The 21,246-nt window shown below is 44.0% G+C and overlaps 1 protein-coding gene across 10 annotated transcripts in view; it reads right to left on the minus strand.

The window, feature by feature from the left end:
- Nucleotides 1-20,205, minus strand: part of B3GLCT (beta 3-glucosyltransferase) — a 215,293-nt gene extending 195,088 nt beyond the window's left edge. For 8 of the 10 annotated variants that reach the window (XR_015553476.1, XR_015553478.1, XR_015553477.1 and 5 more), the window contains exon 1: nt 20,023-20,203. Coding sequence is in view for 6 of the 10 variants with exons in the window: in XM_087436233.1 (XP_087292359.1) it covers nt 20,023-20,095 (73 nt within the window). In the remaining 4 variants the exon portion in view is untranslated. Of the gene's footprint in view, nt 1-10,794; nt 10,974-20,022 lie in introns of those variants that run through there. The other 2 variants (XR_015553479.1, XM_087436234.1) reach the window with 2 other exon arrangements.
- Between the last annotated feature and the right edge of the window lie 1,041 nt (nt 20,206-21,246).

Raw genomic sequence — 21,246 nt, forward strand, 5'->3', positions numbered from 1 at the left:
ACTCCTCCAGCCATGCTGAGGCCGCGTCCCACATACAGCAACTGGAAGGATGTGCAGCTATGACAGACAACTATGTACTGGGGCTTTGGGGGAAAAATAAATAAATAAAATCTTAAAAAAAAAAAAATAAAAAGAAAGAAGAGATTTAACACCAAACACCACTTAAATTCTGCTTCTGGGTAGTCATGCCCCGAATAAGGACATTTTGGTCAACGACGGACCACATATACTTAAGGGTATTATGCTAAGTGGTCCCATAAGATTAGTATCATACAGCCTAGGTGTGTGGTAGGCTGTACCATCTAGGTTTGCGTAAGTACATTCTATGATGTTCGCACATCAGAACAACCAAATATCCTAAGGACACATTTCTCAGAATGTATCCCGTTGTTAAGCAATGCATGACTGTACTTAATTTTTTGGTTTTGTTTTATTTTATTTACCTCCAAGCTAGTATGCACATTTAAACCCCTCAAGAAGATATCAAAAATAAATTAATAAACATCATACAGGTAAGTCACAACATGTTAACATTACTCTACAGAATTCCAGAAAATAGAACAACTTGCAGGATATAAAAACTGTGGTCAATCTAACAATAACTTTGATTCCAAACTCCATCGCCACCAATCCCATCAATTCCTAATTCCAAATACAGACAGTCAAAGCCCTCTGGGTTAGAATTTCCCCTTCTATGAAGAAAAATAACCTCAATTTCCTACGTTCAGTGACTCATCATCTAATACCCAGCATTTAGTCTTAGCTCACTTTTTTGCAAGGCCAGATGGCTATGTGGAAAGGAAGAGAACAACAGCACAAAAGCCCCCGGCCATTGAGAATGCAGATTCCACACTGAAGAAAAAGTGTCTTTATTTGGTATCAGTTCTGAAAATTACTAATGTATCAACTTTCATAAAAAAGCAGCTAATATTATTTGACAAATTGCTGTTTAAAGGAGGAATTACCTAGAAGGAAGATGTTGCCATTAAATCAATGGTGCTGGGAAAACTGGACAGCCACATGCAAAAGAATGAAAGTAGACCATTATCTTACACCACACACAAAAATTAACTCCAAATGGATTAAAGACTTGAATGTAAGACCTGAAACCACGAAACTTCTAGAAGAAAACATAGGCAGTACGCTCTTCAACATCGGTCTTAGCAGCATATTTTCAAATACCAAGTCTGACCCAGCAAGGGAAACAATAGACAAAAAAAACAAATGGGACTACATCAAACTAAAAAGCTTCTGCACAGCAAAGGAAACCATCAACAAAATGAAAAGATAATCTAACAACTGGGAGAAGATATTTGCAAACCATATATCTGATAAGGGGTTAATATCCAAAATATATAAAGAACTCATATATCTCCATAACAAAAAAACTAACAACCCAATTAAAAAATGGGCAAATGATCTGAACAGACATTTCTCCAAAGATACACAGATGACCAACAGGCACATGGAAAGATGTTCAACATCATTAACTATCAGGGAAATGCAAATCAAAACTATAATGAGATATCACCTCACGCCGGTCAGAATGGCTATAATTAACAAGCCAGGAAGCAACAAGTGTTGGAGAGGATGTGGAGAGAAGGGAACTCTCGTACAATGCTGGTGGGAGTGCAAACTGGTGCAGCCACTACAGAAAACAGTATGGAGATTCCTCAAAAAATTAAGAATAGAACTACCATACAATCCAGCTATTCCACTGCTGGGTATTTATCCAAAGAACATGAAAACACAAACGCGTAAAAATACATGCACCTCTGTGTTCACTGCAGCATTATGCACAATAGCCAAGACTTGCAAGCAACCTAGGTGTCCATCAAAGGACAAATGGATAAAGATGTGATATATAAACACAATGGAATACTACTTTGCCATAACAAACGATGAAATCCAGCCATTTGTGACAACATGGATGGACCTTAAGGGTATTATGCTAAGCAAAATAAGTCAGAGAGAGAAAGTCAAACACTGTATGATCTCACTCATAAGTAGTGTTACCGAACCAGGTTCGTTTTGCCCGCCACCCAGAAAGCCAATCACTGAGACGACAAGATTGCAGAGAGAGAGGGTTTCATCACAAGGCAGCCACGTGAGGAAATGGGAGAATGTCTCTCAAATACGTGTTCCCAAAAATAGGGACTCAGGGATATCTATCTGGAAGGAGGCAAAGTGAAGGAGGCAAGGTGGTCTGAAATGTGGAGACAGATGATGGGAGGTGAGGAGAGGTAAGGTAATTGATGATCTGTGCAAGCATAGTCAGGTTTCATGCCTCTTCATGGGACACATGTTCATGAAATGGCGGTGTTGGCATGACCCAAGGGTGGAGTTTTTAGCCTCTTGACGACAAAAGGTCACTTATCGGACATCTTCCAGGGCCCAGTTGATGAGTGGGTGGTCCCAACCGGCCTGAAGTGGACAAGGGATTCTAATTCCTGAAAAACAGCTCAAACACCCATTACCATGGTGACCCAGGCTTCAAGGAGATGTTATCTATAGGAATCTAGTGGGAGTCAAGATAGCATATTGCCTAAACAGCACAGTGAACAATGGGCAGGTAAACAGCTAAAAGCTATAGCCAGTAATTGCAAAAAGGAAAAAAACTTTAGTCTTTAGTCCTAGCTACTTAATCATCAATGGCCAACTTTTTGCGAGTTTCAGTAGAAGATAAAAACAACAACAATCACATAGAGACAGAGATTGGATTGGTGGTTACCAGAGGGGAAGGGAGAAGGGAGGAGTGAGGAGGGAGAAAGGGATGATTAGGCACACATGTGTGGTGATGGACTATAACTAGTCTTTGCGTGGTGAACATGATGTAATCTATACAAAAATCGAAATACAATCATGTACACCTGAAATTTACCTAATGTTATAAACCACTGTTACTGCAATAAAAAATAAATAAAATCAAGTGAATCCTACAAATCCTGCTGGTCATAATCAAGACACCATATCTTTACTCAGACAAGGCTTAATTGAGGTAAGGGTAAACTAGATTTTAGTTCCCTCCAAAACACACAGGACTAGAGTTAAAATATCTTCAAAAAAAAAAAAGCTGTCATTTCTCCCCATCACTCTGCTGGGAAATTAAGAACAACTTTTTCCCATGATAGAAATAAATTATATAATATTTAAAGCAATAACATAAAAAATGCATCAGAGTTACTTTCAGGCATAAGAGCAAATCACATGGCAAGATAATCCCCCTTAGACGAATATTAAAAAATATATACTCGGTTTTATCTTTATATTTCCATAATCGAAATAAAATGAAATCAAGTAACCAGACGCATTTTGAAGGCAGAGAATATGCTATACTACTAACAAACCCAATCTTAAAATAATGAATCATTTACAGAATTCCTACCAACGAAATCCCAGCTTTTACAGTTCGAGGAAATGAAGCAATGGTGCAAATAGAGAGGAAAAGTAAGAAAATTAGCAAATGAGGTAAGAAATTACCTGTCACCTTCAACAACCCTCACAAGAGCACACAGTAGAAGTTTAACACCATAAGCCTAGGGGAAGAGAGAGTGGGGAGAAGGGAGGAGGAAGGGAAAATGCCCCCACCCCTCCAAAGGGAGCAGCCACCTGAGGCTCAATGTTTGCTGTTTGGCTTCATACTAATTTCCAGATTCAGTGGGGAAAAAAATATTCTTGAAAGCTTGGCCTTAATGTGCAGTTAGAGAAATACTCCAAGGTAAATCATGCTCTTATATGCCAAACTGCTGTTTAAAAGTAATTTTCCCTTTTCTATTTTCAACATGAATTCCTGTGAATTGCTACAAGGAACTATATTTAAAGTGCAAATCAGGGCAGCAATAGAAATAAGACCTTTTTCATGATAACTTTAAATAATTCAAGCCAACTAATGTGTTAGCACACCTATCCTGAGAGATAAATCAAGATTTTACTACTAACCCGGGACTAAGATTTATAGGCTAGCCTAAGCCCTAGAGTGCAAGGAAACTGGAGAGGAATTAATTGCAACACTAATCAACTACCTTTTCTCATTTCTGTGAGGGAGCAAAGGACCCCACGCCCATGCAGGAAAGACAATTGTACCTCCTAACTACTAACTCTGTTTTTTCGTCCTCCAAAACCCTCCCACTAACATCTATCATAGAAATCAAATTAAATACAAAAAAAGACAAAAACCACCACGACACTCAATAACCCCACCTCAGAGCGGTGCTGCAGGATTAGGTGAGATAATGCATAAAGCGTTTAGTGGGGGCTCAGCATACATTAACAGCTAAGCAGACAGCTGCTATAATGCTGCTGGTGGTGAAAGTGATCACTGCCAGTCTGGGCAGGGTTTAGGTGATCGTGTGCCCTACACACGAGCCGGGAAGCAGAGAATAAAACCTCGTGCCCCTGACCCCGCCATCCAGGACCAAGCTCACAGCACACCCCTGGAAGCTTGCAGCTGGACCCCCACCCCCCACCCCCCGCACGGCTCAGGGTCTCACCCTGGCACTGCACCACTTTTCCTTCTGACACTGTGGGAAGGAGCCTTTGTGCCTTCACTTTCCTTCCTGTGACCTACTTACAAAATGGTTCACCCAGCACAGCTCCGCCCTGAGTGGCTCTGCTCCTTGGAGCTTTCCAGGTTTAATTCCGTCCTCCAGAGGGGGCCTTAAGCTCCAGGATGCACAGCCGACAGCCAATTTACTTGGTTCCAATAACCTGCTTTGAAGATAATCCGTGGCAGCCACAGGAACAGAAACAAACGCACCCAGCCCGGGGACAGGGGACAGAACCTGCCTTCCCTTCGTCCTCCTCAGACAAATCCACTGTCCTGGAGTTGTGGACACGGTGGGTAGCAGCTCCATCCACTGTGGGGCACCACTGCTCAAACACAGGGTGAGGGCCCTGTCACTCCACATGGGCTGAGGACAGAACCAGCCCAGGCAGTGGCTGAGGATCAAACGGTGTAGCATGGGTAACGTGCCTAGAACACCGCCTGGCACGTGATAAGTGCTTCGGGTGTTAGCAGCTATTGTCATTATGAGTATTAATTTATATTTTCATTTGTTCAGCAGAAAGTCACGTGTACGTGTATATTATGTGCCATGCATCATGCCAGGAGCTGGGAAGAAGATGAATAAGCAGCTCTCAAGGAGCTTACCCTCAGTTAACCAAGCATAGCAGTGCGCCCTGATGGCAGTCGCTCTCACGGCAGTCAGTTGCTAAGGGAGCACCTGACGGTGCAGAGAGAGGACATCTCACCCAGGCAGGGCAGCAGAGGGACAGGGGGGCTTCCAGAGAGGGAAGTGCTGCTTGGAGCAAGCTCAACACAGTGCTTGAAGAAGTCAATTCCAGGCAGCAGAGGCTTCAAGTACAAAAGCAAGGAGGCCTGGAAACAGGCTTCTGCCCGCAAAGCACAGTAAATTCAGTCCAGTGTGCCAGGGGCATGGACGCCTGAGGGGAGGGGGGTGGCTGGGGCTGGAGATGAGGCTGGAGATGGCCGGGGCCATATCACGAAAGGAGTTAATGTTAGGGAGTCTGGTTTTATTCTGAGTGCTGTGAAAAGCTTTCTGAGGTTTTTAACAAGGTGAGTGCCATGTTGAAATGTGTGCCTTAGACAGGTCTCTAGAGGTAGTATGTGGGGCGGGCTGTTGTTAGTGCCATCAAGTCAATTCCAACTCCTAGCTACCCTGCATACAGCAGAGCAGAGCCCTGCCCAGTCTGCTTGCACCATCCTCTCACCTTCCGGCATTGTATCAGACAGTGCTCCGCTGCTACTCTCAGGGTTTTCGTAGCCAATTTTTTCGGAAGGGGGTGGCCAGGTCCCTCTTCCTAGTCTGTCTTAGTCTGGAAGCTCTGCTGAAACCTGTCCACCCTGGGTGACCTGCTGGTATTTGAAATTCTGGTGGCGTCGTTTTCAGCATCACAGCCACACACAGCTGCCACCGTATGACAACTGACAGACGAGTGGTGTGATTCCCTGACCCAGAAACGAACGAATGTTGTCCTAAATGGACAACATTAGGGTCAGGGAACGCCTTTGCCTGTTTCCATGGGTTCTACAACACTCACAATGACTCAGCCAGTTGAAAGAAGTAATGAGAGAACAGAGCTGGCCTCCCACACAACTATGGCAGTAAGCACACGGACACTACATTCGGGCTCTTCTGAGCCCACTACCTACCCAAACTTGTTCTTGCCCCATCTGAAACACATCTCCTGCTTTATCACAGAACTCAATGGGAAAATGGAGTCTGGAATACAGATTTTTCTTCACTTGACAACAAAGTTTGCCAGAACCAATATATTCTATGTGCCAGAAGGTAAACATACTTATAAGGAAGGGCAGTAAATGGGAAAGAAAAAGAAATAGGAAATAACCATATATTTCAGGAAGAAAAAGATCATTTGCTTCTTCGATTCACATCTCATTGAAACAAATGGTATGAAAACACAAATGCCACTCAGGATATGAAAACAAGAAAATTCTAACTCAAACAGAGCGTTGGGGAAAGATTCAAAACACCATCCTCATAAGCATGTTCTATAGGCTGCGTCACAGGTAAGGCTCACACACCTACTCCAGAACACACTGAAGAGGTCCAGAAGAGCAAATACTCAAACACAGGGAATCAGCCCTTTGTACAAGTCCTTTATGTTGCAAGAGTATGATTGAATTGAGTATTATTAACTGTCAGGCTAACTTTTTAAAATACCATTTATGCCTAACTTTTGGGTATCTTATTTTTGTAATACAAAGGGTGGGTTTTAAAAGCACCCCTGTCAGTACCACTGAATCCATGGCATCCACGATCAGAGACATTCTAACACCTTTAGGAACTTACTTATCTATTGTCCAAAAACCTCTGTCCTCACAACCCATGGCTCTAGTTTTTGAGACTCATGCTGCACACACGACAGTCCCTCCAGTAGCATTTGAAAATCTGCCAAACAGTGCTGGAACCAGAGAAAGACTTCTTAGTTTGAATTCTGGGGTTTCTGGTTCCTTTCCCAAGTAGACAAAACACCTGACTGCTGAGTATGAGGCCTCAGTTCCACACATTGCTCTCTCCAAAACAGCTCCTTATTTCATTTTAAAGACACAGCAACCAGCAATCATCTTCACATTCTACAGATGTGCATGAAAATCATCCGGCCACAATTCCAGCTTATACCTGGGCCTAGGGTGGCCCAGGCAGGGTTCCCACACCATCATGCACATACAACTCACCTGGGGCCTGGTTAAAAATGCAGATCCACAGGCCTCGTGTCCCATTTTTTTGAATCAGAAAAATCTGGAGCTGGAACCCAGGAATCTGCATTTTAACGGGCCTCTTGAAGACACTGAGGTATTCCCCTGTGTGCTAAAGTCTACACACGCTGGGCTGGACAGCCAGAGAGGCACTCAAGGCAAATGAACAGAGCTATTTTCACCACAAGCCTTGGCCATTTACCTTCTTGACTTCATTCATCTCATAAACAAGGAAGAAGCTCCTGCGCCTCCACCCTCAAGGAGCTGGAGAAGATAAATTCAACAAGACGTGTGAAGAGCCTTGAGCTTCTCACGGGAAGCAATGATGTAAACTGAAACACATCACCTTTTCAGATCATAAAATATTCTTTTAGGAGTAAAAATAAGTCATACTCCTAGGAGAAAACGACGTTGCTATACTTGAGATACATTCAAATCTTATTTGATGATATTTTTACTCTTTTTTTTTTGTCTAAATCTGCAGCTTTACACCATACAAATAAAGACTGTTTTCTTCCCCAACTCCGACCAAATCTTTGGTACACACACATTTTGAGTAAAAGCTTAAATGAATTTATCTTGTCAATCAAGGCTCTCTCTGAAAAAAGAAAAAAATATCTACTCAAGTTGCCCCGAAATCTCTCTCCTCTGAGCTCCAGACCCGCAGATCTAACTGCCCAGCTGACATGGTACCCAAACATCTCCCATGCACCCCAAAGTCAACCTGTCTAAACTTAACTCATCATCCTCACCTCCTCCTAAAATTAAATTTTAGAAAAATGTCTCGGTACTTAATGCTACAGATTTATACACTTAAAAATGGTTAAAATGATAAATTTTATGTTATATATATTTAACCACAATAAAAATGTTTTGTTTAAATCTAATCCTTCTCCACTAGTGCCTATATCAGTAACCAGCACCACTATCTGCCCACAGCTCAGCACAGAAACCGATGACTCATCCTTGACCTCCCTTTCTCTCAGCCCACTGTACCAATCAACCACTGCATCCAAGAGATTCTTAATCATCTCTCCCGAGGTTGACTCTAGCAGCCTCCTCACTAGTCTCCCTGTTCTACAGGACAACCACAGTGAGCTTCTTAAAATGGAAGTCAAGTCACGCCACTCTCCTACTACAGCCTTCAACAGCTTCCAACTGCTCTATGGACAAAGTTCAGTCCCTCTCTCAGTCTCTCCAATCTGGTCCTTTCTCCACTCCATTCCTCTAGCACCAAGTCCCCGGGTCCTCTGCCTTCCCCCCCTCCTCCCACCCCCACATCCCTGAGGATGCTCCCTTCCTCCCTCTGCTTAACTGATTTCTGCTTCCCCTTCAGGTCTGAGCACTGATGTCCCTTCCTCCAGGAAGCCTGCCTTGAGCCCCTACTCCAAGGTGGCTCAACCCAGCACTATATTGACACTCTGGACCACATAACTGATTCAGGGATGGGGGGGGTTGTCCTATACGTTGTAGGATGTTCAGCCGCACCCCTAACTCTAGATGCCAGTAGCACTCCCTGCCAAACCACCCCCTGTGACAACCAAAATGTCTCTAGACATCAACAAATGCTCCCCGGGGAGCAAGATGGCCCCCTGTTGAGAACCACTGCTCCAGACTCCAGGCTGAAGCCACACCTCTCCCTGCACCGAGTTCTCACAGCACTGAGCACAGTGCAACTAGTTTCTGGTGTAGTTCTGGTTTAATGCCACCTTCCCTTCAATACTGCAAGCTACACGAGGGTAGAGATGGACCAGATCTGCCTTCCTCCTGCAATATCCTCAATGCTTGACAGAGAGCAGATACTCAACACTTTTTGAATAAATGAAAGAACTTTGAGTACAGTTTTCCCTTTTAATACTATTTTTAAATTGTTAACATTTCCTAGTAGTTCAAATCAGCACCTACACTGAATCGGGTTTCTTTGGGAGTAGCTTAGTGACTATAACTCTGAAATATGGTATTAAAGGTGATTCTCAATCAATAATAGGTCTGATGAACTCCTGACACTCAACCATAATTTTTCCTTTATACTGGGAATGATGGAATTAACATTCCCATATATTATTCTTAAGCAAGAATCTATGCAACACCAAAGATGGATTACACATAATGCTACAAGGAGGAAAAACATATAACATTTGCAAACTTCCCATAAGCAACCCATTTGTGCCTAGAAATTATGCTTGCTTTATAATGTTTCTAATGAAATGCAAAAAACCTGACCCTTAGTGCCCCAAAGGAGGTCAGTTATTAGGACTGGCTCAAGTATGGGGCCCACAACGGCTCCCTCAGAGGAAGTCAACAAAAGGGTTGGGACATCTCCTCCCCACCCCCACCCCATCTGAAACAGATGCACTTCCCCCCTCCCAAAGAGCTTGACTACTGGCTACAAGCAAACTCCCTTGGGTCAAGTATATGAACAAGGAGTCCACTCCAACTTGGGGGTCCTGGACTACCTGGATGACAAAGAATCCATGCAGATGGTTTAAATCTATGCCAATAACAGCTGAGTACCACTTAAGTAATAAAAGGAGGGTTTAACAAGCAAAAATAAAAAAACACAAAACAACTTGGAGTCAGGCCTAACTCTTGGTGTCCTAAAATGTCTGACTCACTTCAATGAAAAGAAGCTAAGCAAGACCTGCCTCAGAAGCAAAAATTATCTCTAATTTTGGCAGGTACTAACAAATACAATCTTGACTCATACAGAGTAGAAACAAGGATAAGAAAGATAAAAGTTAATATCTATTATTTTACCACTGGTTCAAATAAGCATTTTGTATCTCATGCAACACAAGTCTGGAAATAGTGGATCCAGGGCTAACATGGTGCTCCACATCCATCTAGTACCCAAGTGGTGCTAGCCTTTCTGCTCTCCCATCCTTACTACTGGCTTCCATCTTCAAGGTCAACTCACGGTCACAAGATGGCCACTATGGCTCCAGCCATCAGATTCACATAATAGTATTAGGGGGGAGCATGGGACAACGGCAGAAAAGGCCTGCATCCCAGCTGGGTCAGCCAGCTTTAATAAGATTTACCAAGAGAAGTCAAGATGGCGGCGTAGGTTGACTCTGAACTCACCTCCTCCCGCGGACACAGCCAATTTACAACTACTCATGGAAAAAGTACCCCTTAGACAGAACTGGAAACTGGATAAGAGGAACTCCTGCAGCAAAAGACGGTCCTAATGGAGGTGGAAGAGGCAGAGAAACTCCCTTCTGGAGAGGAAAAATGCCGCCTTCACAAGCCACCAGCTTCACGGCCGCCCGGGAGCAGCCCAAAAGTACACAGCCTCGCTGGAAGAGCGGCGCCCTGAGCCGGGGAGCGCCCCCGCTGTGGGCATTCTGTGGACCCAGCACAATCGAGACGAGTGGCATAACATCTGACTTTGCCTGCTACTAAAACATTGGGGAGTACCCCCAGAAAGGCTGGTTCACAAAGAAATTAAAACCAGCTCTTAAAGGGCCCACGCACAAACTCACCCGTTTCAGAAAGCAACCTAAAATCACCAGAAAGAAAGGTGCACAGTGCTTTGGTGAAAAGAGACTCACCTGATAGGCCCTGAGTGCATCTCAGTGAGAGGTGAGACCTCTCCAGGGACTGGGACATTGGCAGCGGCCATTGTTGTGGCCTGGTGTGGGCATGCTGACACAGACGCCATTGGAGTTCTCCCTGGGGCCTGCTAGCCCAGGGTCTGCCCCACCCACTAGAGCACCGATTTAATCCAGCTCAGCCAGGGCAGGCAGCCCACACTAGAGACTGGCCCCACCCAACAACAAGCCCTCAAGCAACTTGTGGGCCTGCATAGATTGGTGACTGGATTCTCTGCAGCCTGGCAACTGAGCCCACTTCAGTGGGGCAGGGCGTGCACAATGAACGGGTGGAGAGTGTGGGGCGGTGGTGGAGTGTGTGGGGCTCCCACCGAGGGGAGACTGGGTCCACTTAAGGAGGTCGGGGTGTGCACACGGGGCAGGACTGTGTTGACTGTGTGTGTGGACCTGTGAGTGGCAGGGCTTGTCAGCTGCAGAAGACTTGTGCTTCTCAAAGACCCACATAGGGGGTTTGCCCCACCTTCCAAAGCCTGAAACAATTGGGTGCTCCCGTGCCTGAGACCAGCCCCACCCAGCTGCAATCCTCAGAGAGCTGACAAGAGACCTAAAGGCTGGAGGATTATAGCAATTGTAAGCCCCTGAGCCTAACAACCTGCCATGCTGGGAGCCTACTCACTTAAAAGAAATACTGCAACACAAATGTGGTATTAGAACTTGCAGCCAACTGTGCTGGGGCTCCAACCACCTGATAAAGAGACTAAAGGGCCCACAACAACTACAAGCAGCTGAGCATTACAACAGCTGGCCAGGAGCATAACTCGGCCTCCCTGGGCGCCTACAGGGAGAGCAAACAGGCAACAACAGAAGGACACATGTAGCCCACATAGGGGTCACCCCTGGAACATTGAGAACTGAGGAAAGCAAACTGAAGGCCTCTTAAGGCATCATTTATATAAGGTCACCTATCCAAGAGCAAGAGACGTAGCTGACCTACCTAATACGTAGACACAAGCACAGGGAAAGAGGCAAAATGAGGAGGCAAAGGAATACGTTCCAAGTAACGGAAGAGGACAAAACTCCAGAAAAGGAACTAAGTGAAACAGAAATGAGCAACCTACCTGACAGAGAGTTCAAACAAAGAGTGTTAAGGATGCTCACTGATCTGGGGAGAAGAATAGATGAACTCAGTGAGAATGTCAACAAAGAAATGGAAGATATAAAAAAGAACGAATCAGAAATGAAGAATACAATACTGGAAATGAAAAACTCACTAGAGGGACTGAAAAGCAGAGTAGAGGATACAGAAGAACGGATCTGTGAGCTGGATGAAAGACTAGAAGAAATTAGCCAAGCTGAACAGGTAAAAGAGAAAAGAATTAAAAAGAGTGAGGACAGTCTAAGGGACCTCTGGGACAACATCAAGCGCACTAACATCCGTGTTAAAGGTATCCCAGAAGGAGAAGAGCGAGACAAAGGGGCAGAGAATCTATTTCAAGAAATAATAGATGAAAAGTTCCCTAACCTAAGGAAGGAAACAGACACCCAGGAACAGGAATCACAGAGAGCCCCAAACAAGATAAACCCAAAGAGGCCCACACCAAGACACATGATAATCAAAATGTCCAGAATTAAAGATAAAGAGAGAATCCTAAAAGCCACAAGAGAAAGTCAAGTTACATACAAAGGAAACCCCATAAGGCTATCAGCTGACTTCTCAGCAGAAACCTTACAGGCTAGAAGAGAGTGGCACGATATATTTATAGTGCTAAAAGGAAAAAACTTACAGCCAAGAATACTCTACCCAGCAAGGTTACCATTCAAAATGGAAGGAGAGATCAAAAATTTCCCAGACAAGCAAAAATTAAAGGAGTTTGTCACCAAGAAACCAGTGCTACAAGAAATGTTAAAGGGACTGATTTAAGGGGAAAAGAGAAGACCACAAATAGGAAAAATTATCTATTTCCATGATAAGAGGGTAATGGATACAAATGCACAAAAAAGAGGTTAGATATGATATCAACAACATAAAGGAGGGAGGAGGGGAATTAAAGAGTAGAGCTTTCAGACAGAGGTCAAACTAAAGAGACCATCAATTCTGTATAGAAGGAGAAAGGAACAGAGAAGGACTACTAAAACACTGAGAAAAAAAAAAAGTTAAGAAATGGCAGTAAGTACATAATTATCAATAGCTACTTTAAACATCAATGGACTAAATGCTCCAATTAAAAGGCATAGGGTGGCTGATTGGATTAAAAAACAAGACCCATATATATGCTGCATACAAGAGACACGCTTCAGACCTAAAGACACTCACAAACTGAAAGTGAAGGGATGGAAAAAGATACTCCATGCAAATGGCAATGAAAAGAAAGCTAAGGTAGCAGTACTCGTATCAGACAAAATAGACTTTAAAACAAACACTGTAAAAAGAAACAAAGAAGAGCATTACATACTGATCAAGGGAACAATCCAACAAGAGGATATAAAACTTGTAAATATCTACACACCCAATGTAGGTGCACCTAAATATATAAAGCAATTACTAACAGACATAAAAACAGAAATAGACTAACACAATAATAGTAGGGGACTTTAACACTCCACTTACACCAACAGATAGATCATCCAAACAGAAGATCAATAAGGAAACATTGGCCTTAAATGACACACTAGAACAGATGGACCTAGTACATATATACAGAGTATTCCATCCAAAAACCGAAGAATACACGTTCTTTTCAAATGCACATGGAACATTCTCCAGGACTGATCACATATTAGGCCACAAAACAAGTCTCCATAAATTTAAGAAGATTGAAATAATACCAAGCATCTTTTCTGACCACAACAGTATGAAACTAGAAATCAACTATAGCAAGAAAATCAGAAAAGCCACAAATACGTGGAGATTAAACAAAATGCTACTGAACAACGACTGGGTCAACGAAGAAATCAAAGAAGAAATCAAAAAATACCTGGAGAAAAATGAAAATGAAAATATGGCATGCCAGAATTTATGGGATACAGCAAAAGTGGTTCTAAGAGGGAAGTTTATAGCGATACAGGCCTATCTCAACAAACAAGAAAAATCTCAAATAAACAATCTAACAATGCACCTAAAGGAACTGGAAAAAGAAGAACAAACAAAGCCCAAAATCAGTAGAAGAAGGGAAATAATAAAAATCAGAGCAGAAATAAATGAAATAGAGACTAAAAAAAACAATAGAAAAAAATTAATAAGACCAAGAGCTGGTTCTTTGAAAAGATAAACAAAATTGACAAACCTTTAGCTAGACTCACCAAGAAAAACAGAGTGAAGGCACAAATAAGTAAAATCAGAAATGAAAGAAGAGAAATTACAACAGACACCTCAGAAATACAAAAGATTATAAGAGAATACTATGAAAAGCTACATGCCAACCAATTCGACAATCTGGAAGAAAAGGATAAATTCTCAGAATCATACAACCTTCCAAAACTGGAACATGAAGAAGTAGAGAATTTGAATAGACCAATCACCAGTAAGGAGATCGAAACAGTCATCAAAAACCTCCCCAAAAATAAAAGTCCAGGACCAGACAGTTTCCCTGGTGAATTCTACCAAACATTCAAAGAAGACTTAATACCTATCCTTCTCAAACTCTTCCAGAAAACTGAGGAGGGGGGGAAGCTCCCTAACTCATTCTACGAAGCCAACATTACCCTGATACCAAAACCAGACAAGGACAACACAAAAAAAGAAAATTACAGGCCAATATCACTGATGAACATCGAAGCAAACATCCTCAACAAAATACTAGCAAATCGCATACAACAATACGTTAAAAAGATTATACACCATGATCAAGTGGGATTTATTCCAGCTATGCAGGGATGGTTCAACATTCGCAAATCAATCAACGTAATACACCACATTAATAAAATGAAGAATAAAAATCACATGATCATTTCAATAGATGCAGAGAAAGCATTTGACAAGATACAGCATCCATTTATGATAAAAACTCTGAATAAAATGGGTATAGAAGGAAAGTACCTCACCATAATAAAGGCCGTATATGACAAACCCACAGCTAATATCATCCTCAATGGTGAAAAACTGAAAGCTATCCCTCTAACAACAGGAACCAGACAAGGATGCCCACTGTCACCACTCCTATTTAACACAGTAGTGGAAGTCCTAGCCAGAGCAATCAGGCAAGAAAAAGAAATAAAAGGGATCCAAATTGGAAAGGAAGAAGTGAAACTGTCACTATTTGCAGATGACATGATTTTATATATAGAAAACCCTAAAGAATCCACCAGAAAACTTTTAGAAGTAATAAACGAATACGGTAAAGTTGCAGGATACAAAATCAACATACAAAAATCAGTTGCATTTCTATACACTAACAACGAAGTAGCAGAAAGAGAAACTAAGAATACCATCCCATTTACAATTGCAACAAAAAGAATAAAATACCTAGGAATAAACTTAACCAAAGAGGTGAAAGATCTGTACACCAAAAACTATAAAACATTGCTGAAAGAAATTGAAGAAGACACAAAGAAATGGAAAGATATTCCGTGCTCTTGGATTGGAAGAATTAACATAGTTAAGATGTCCATACTTCCTAAAGCCATCTATAGATTCAATGCAATCCCTATCAAAGTTCCAACAACATTTTTCACAGAAATAGAACAAAGAATCCTAAAATTTATACGGAAAAACAAAATACCCCGAATAGCTAAAGGAATCCTGAGAAAAAAGAACAAAGCTGGAGGTATCATACTCCCTGATTTCAAAATATACTACAAAGCTATAGTAACCAAAACAGCATGGTACTGGCACAAAAACAGACACACAGATCAATGGAATAGAATAGAAAGCCGAGAAATAAATCCACACATCTATGGACAGCTAATCTTTGACAAAGGAGCCAAGAACATACAATGGAGAAAAGAAAGTCTCTTCAACAAATGGTGTTGGGAAAACTGGATAGCCACATGCAAAAAAATGAAAGTAGACCCTTACCTTACACCATACACAAAAATTAACTCCAAATGGATTAAAGACTTGAATGTAAGACCTGAAACTATGAAACTTCTAGAAGAAAACACAGGCAGTACGCTCTTCGACATTGGTCTTAGCAACATATTTTCAAGCACCATGTCTGACCGGGCAAGAGAAACAATAGAAAAAATAAACAAATGGGACTACATCAAACTAAAAAGCTTCTGCACAGCAAAGGAAACCATCAACAAAACGAAAAGACAACCTAACAATTGGGAGAAGATATTTGCAAACCATACATCTGATAAGGGCTTAATCTCCAAAATATATAAAGAACTCATGCATCTCAACAACAAAAAAACTAACAACCCAATTAAAAAATGGGTAAAAGACCTGAACAGACATTTCTCCAAAGAAGATATACAGATAGCCAACAGACACATGAAAAGATGTTCAAAATCATTAACTATCAGGGAAATGCAAATCAAAACCACAATGAGATATCACCTCACGCCTGTCAGAATGGCTATAATTAACAAGACAGGAAACAACATGTGTTGGAGAGGATGTGGAGAGAAGGGAACTCTCATACATTGCTGGTAGGAGTGCAAACTGGTGCAGCCACTATGGAAAACAGTATGGAGATTCCTCAAAAAATCAAGGATAGAACTACCATATGATCCAGCTATTCCACTGCTGGGTATTTATCCAAAGAACTTGAAAACACCAATGCGTAAAGATACACGCACCCCTGTGTTCATTGCAGCGTTATTCACAATAGCCAAGACTTGGAAGCAACCTAAGTGCCCATCAAGGGACGAATGGATAAAGAAGATGTGGTATATATACACAATGGAATACTACTCAGCAATAAGAAACGATGAAATCTAGCCATTTGTGACAACATGGATGGACATTGAGGGTATTATGCAAGTGAAATAAGTCAGAGGGAGAAGGTCAAATACCGTATGATTTCTTTCATTAAACAGTAGATAATAACAACAATAAACAAACACATAGAGACAGAGATTGGATTGGTGGTTACCAGAGGGGAAGGGGGGAGGGAGGAGGGCGAAAGGGATAATCCGGCACATGTGTGTGGTGATGGGTTGTAATTAGTATTTGGGTGGTGAACATGATGTAATCTATGCAGAAATAGAAGTATAATGATGTACACCTGAAATTTATACAACGTTATAAACCAAGGTTACTGCAATAAACCAAAAATTTAAAAAAATAAAAAAATAATAAAATAAAAAAAAATAAGATTTACCAAGAGACCCACCCAAAAAGCTTTATAAATAGCTCACTGGCTACCTATTTGCAACAGCCACTGAGAAATGTTTTATCACTGGACACACTGCCACCACCATCACCATTCCTCCACCCTTCCCCTCACCTCCTGTTTTATTAGGGGGCTAGGGCTGCCATAAGAGAAACCATTCAACTGGATGGCTTAAGCAACAGAAATTGATTTCTCACAGTTCTGGAGGCTGAAGGTCCAAGATCAAGGTGCCAGCAGGGTTGGTTTCTGCTGAGATCTCTCTCCTTGGCTTATAGATGGATATCTTCTCACCGTGTCCTCACATGGCCTTTTCTGTTTGCATGCATCCCTGGTGTCTCCTCCTCTTTTGTAAGGACACCAGTCCCACTGGGTCAAGGCCTCACTCTTATGACCTTATTTAACCTTAATTACTGCCTTAAAGGCCCCATCTCCAAATACAGTCACATGCCATTAAGGCTTCAACATATGAATCTGGGGGACACAATTCCATTTATAACACTCTTGATTATCTAAGAGGTTTTCAGTCAGGAAAAGGAACTAAGGGTAATTGGGTAGGCAGAGAGCAGTCTCTGCTACAATAGAATGAGGATATTAAAACTGTAAGAGATGGCAAAGTTCTAGTATTTTATCTAGTCTATGCCTCCCATTTGATATGACAAAACTGAGGCTCAAAGCCACGAGAAGCCACACAGTGGCTGACCTAGAGGCATGAACAAATCTGATTCTAGAACTGGCACCAGACTTTAGAATTGAAGTTACAGTGAATTTGTCTGTATAATCATATGGGGTTAAAATAAATTTTCTATATTGATTTTTCTTAAAAACTCAAAAGAATATGCTACAGTTTGTAGGAAAACTAAACTACATACAGTCAGGCCAACCTTATAAGGGAGTATTTAAGGTATTTTTAAACTATCAGGATTGTTCACATGCCTCAGAACTCCTATCATATTCTGTTTCAGCAAGATTCCAGGAATCTCGATTTCAAGATATATAGAGTGGGTATCACATCTTTTTACATCTTGGTGCTCCCCCATAACATCAAAGCAGAGCTCAACAAAATGAACTCATGATTTACTTCAGACCTGGAAGAAAACAGCTTCCTGTCTGCACCAATCCGTGAAAGCCAGTTCACAAAGCCAACTGTCTCAAAGGGACCTTTTAATAGGTTTTATGGCTTATTTATTGTGCTTATCTCACAACTTCACAATGCTAATAGACATCTCTAAAAACGTGTTGACATTTTAGTTGATTCTGAATGTCCTTTAACGCATTACCAAGTCTGGACAGTGCAAATATCCCCTTAAGTGCAGTAAAAAATAGATACACATAACAATACAAATGTGCATTTCAGCACATATATTGAATATACGACAAACACTATATCCCCAGTACAGCATTATAAAACGCAGTGCTATAAATAGAATACCAGTTTCAGCTACCACCCACCCCATTTGGTACAGTGCAAAACTTGCAGACAGCAAGGCAACTGATGCAGCCGGGAGTCACCTAGCCAATTTCCCACCTCTCCAGCCTCCTCGTCTCCCAGGGCTGCCCCTGGCAATACATTCCTTCTTACACTAAAGCAGATCTCGCCAAGTTCAGTTGCTCCCCACCGTCAATTACAGTCGTCTCTGCCCAAGGTGCCCGAACATTTTTAATTACATTGTTGCTTACTTAACCACGCGAGTGAACAATTAATTACCAGTTAATCTCACTCGATTTTCCCACCTCCTGAGCACCTATAGAAAAGCCAGGGGTATGCAAATAAGGTCCTTATTTGGAGTTTAAATCTCAAGGAAGACGGTCTGTAACGATTCCGGTGGGCTACCAAAACAGCAAAGTCCAATGACGCTACGTCTTTTCCTAAGTGGCACCATTCTGCCATTTCTAAAAATCTTAAATTACTGCCTCTTAACAGGCAAAAGTCTGGGTCAGAAGACAACAACCCTAAGAACACCGAAAAGGGAATAATTTTTCGCCCAAGCTTCCAAACTTGAACAAATCTCACCATGAAAGTCAATTACAATGATTTTTTTAAAACTTTTATCACATCAGTTTATGATAAAGGAGAGAAAATGCTCTTGCGAGGAGAATGGAAGAAAAAAGCAAGGGGTATCATGGCAGCAGCAGACCCGACGAGCATTGTTTCCAGAAGTGTTCTTTAATTCCGCCCCCCCCCCCCACAAAGACCCAAGATCTGGGAAGGCTTCCCGCGGCCTCTCCACGCCACGACCGCACACACCGAGGCCCGGCCGGGCACCCCGCTCCTCCCTTCCTGGGCAAGGAATCCGTAGAAGGGGCCGGTGCCAAGTTGGCGTCTTCGCCTTGGGGCCAGGGCTTGGACGTGGGACTCCGCAGGGAGCCCCGAGCGGCGCGCGGACACGTGGGGCGCCGCGTCTCGCCCGCGGGCAGGGCGGCCAGGGCGGGGAGGCGCGGGCCGGAGCGGGGCGGGCGGCCGGCCGCGGAGCCCGCTCGCCTCCAGCCTCTGCCCGCAGCGCGGGGCGCGCGGGGTCGGCGGAACCCGGGCGGAAGGCAGGGGGGCGGGCCCGCGCCGCCGCTTCCCTCCTTCCAAAGTTTCTCGCAGTTGCACATTTACTCGGCGCTTCCTGTGGGGGTGGGCGCCGCGCCGTCGCCGCTCGGCCGGCGGCCCGCTCCCGGCGGGAGGAGGCGGGAAGGAGGCGGGAAAGCGCGAGGCGGCCCGGGCGGCGGCGGAGACCCGGCGTGCCGAAAGGGGCGGCACGGCGCGCCCCGGGGTCCCGGGTAGCCGGGTCCCGCCAGGGCGCCGCGAGAGGGCGCTGTGCCGGCGCGGCGGGGACGGGACGGCGGGACGCGGGCGCCCGCGGGGCAGGGTGGGCCGCCCGGCGCCTCCCTCGGCGCTCGGGCGCGGGAGGCTGCGCCCAGGAAGCCCACGCCTCTCCCGTGCGTGCCCGGGCCGCCCGCTACTTACCCAGGGAGCAGGTGAGGAGCGAGAGCAGTGCTGGGAGCGCGAGGCGGCGGCCGCGACAGGCAAGCAGCCGCATCCCGGCGACAGGGACTGTGCGCCCTGCCTGGGCGCGGGGACGGGAGACGCCCGGGGAGCGGAGCTGCGCCGCTGCCGCCCCTGCCGCCGCGGCTGACCCTTCTCCGCCGGCTCCCCTCCTCCCTCCTTCGCTCCGCCGCGCCGGCTCCGGCCGCGCCCTCTGGCGGCCGAAAGCGGGAGCGGCCTTGTGCGCGCTTCCAGCAGCCGCCTGGCTCGCCGCTGTGGCTGGGGTCCCGCCGACCAGGTGAGGGTAGAGGTAGCCAGTCTTTCGCAAGGACAGCGCCCTCCTTCGGGGCGTCTGACCTCTGATCCCTCTGGCCACTAGTCTCCACTCTTCCTTTCCCTTCCTCTCCCTCACCTAGGCCCCATTCTCTACCTTCACGCCCTCCCACCTTACTCTGTCACATCCCTTTCCTGGATCCCCAGCAATAAGGCAGTAGTTCCCCTTCTTACCCCCAAAGTGAAGGGGGGGGTGCAGAGGAAGGGAAGGAGAATCACTTTTCTTCTCTGCTAACCTACCAGCTGCTGTAAAAAAAAAAAAAAAAATCAATAATTCGACTCAATGTTGTTGGCACCAATGTTCTATTTTGATGAAGGTGTTTTTAATCAGCTCAACTAATTTACTTAATATCCTCTTTTTTAATAGAATTTGGCCCAATAGCTTAGGCTTGGAATTTGGCTTTTAATAGAAGTTTGTGTAAATGTAATTTCGTGTGAATGTAATTTTAAGTGTTCACCATAATGGAAGAGGGAGGGTGTAATTTTATTCAAAGCGTCTGATAAAGTTAATTAAGTTGGAATACAGACAAGTGGAGTGACGTGCAGAAACCTCAGGCGGAGAGTCCCTTGTCCCCATGGGACTGTCAGGGTCTCCCTCCGCAGCCAGGAAGAGTGGTGGCCCTGGCAGAGGGCCAGCCCCCTTATGTTGTGTGGTGGACTGAAGAGGAAAGCAATAGCAAATGAAGAACTAGAAACCCCCTCTCATGGTTCTGCACTCCCTTGTGCCTCCCCCAAGCCCTGACTCATTTCTGTCTCCGAGGAAGTAGACAGGACCAAGTACTCCTCACTTACGGGAGTTTAGACCATGACCTTCTGAAGGTCACGTCCGTGTTTTCATTCACACTTCATCATATTTGGTGGTGCCTACTATGT

The sequence above is a fragment of the Ceratotherium simum genome, chromosome 10 (assembly GCF_057802395.1).
Source record: "Ceratotherium simum simum isolate JZ-2026a chromosome 10, ASM5780239v1, whole genome shotgun sequence".
Taxonomy (NCBI): Eukaryota; Metazoa; Chordata; class Mammalia; order Perissodactyla; family Rhinocerotidae; genus Ceratotherium; species Ceratotherium simum.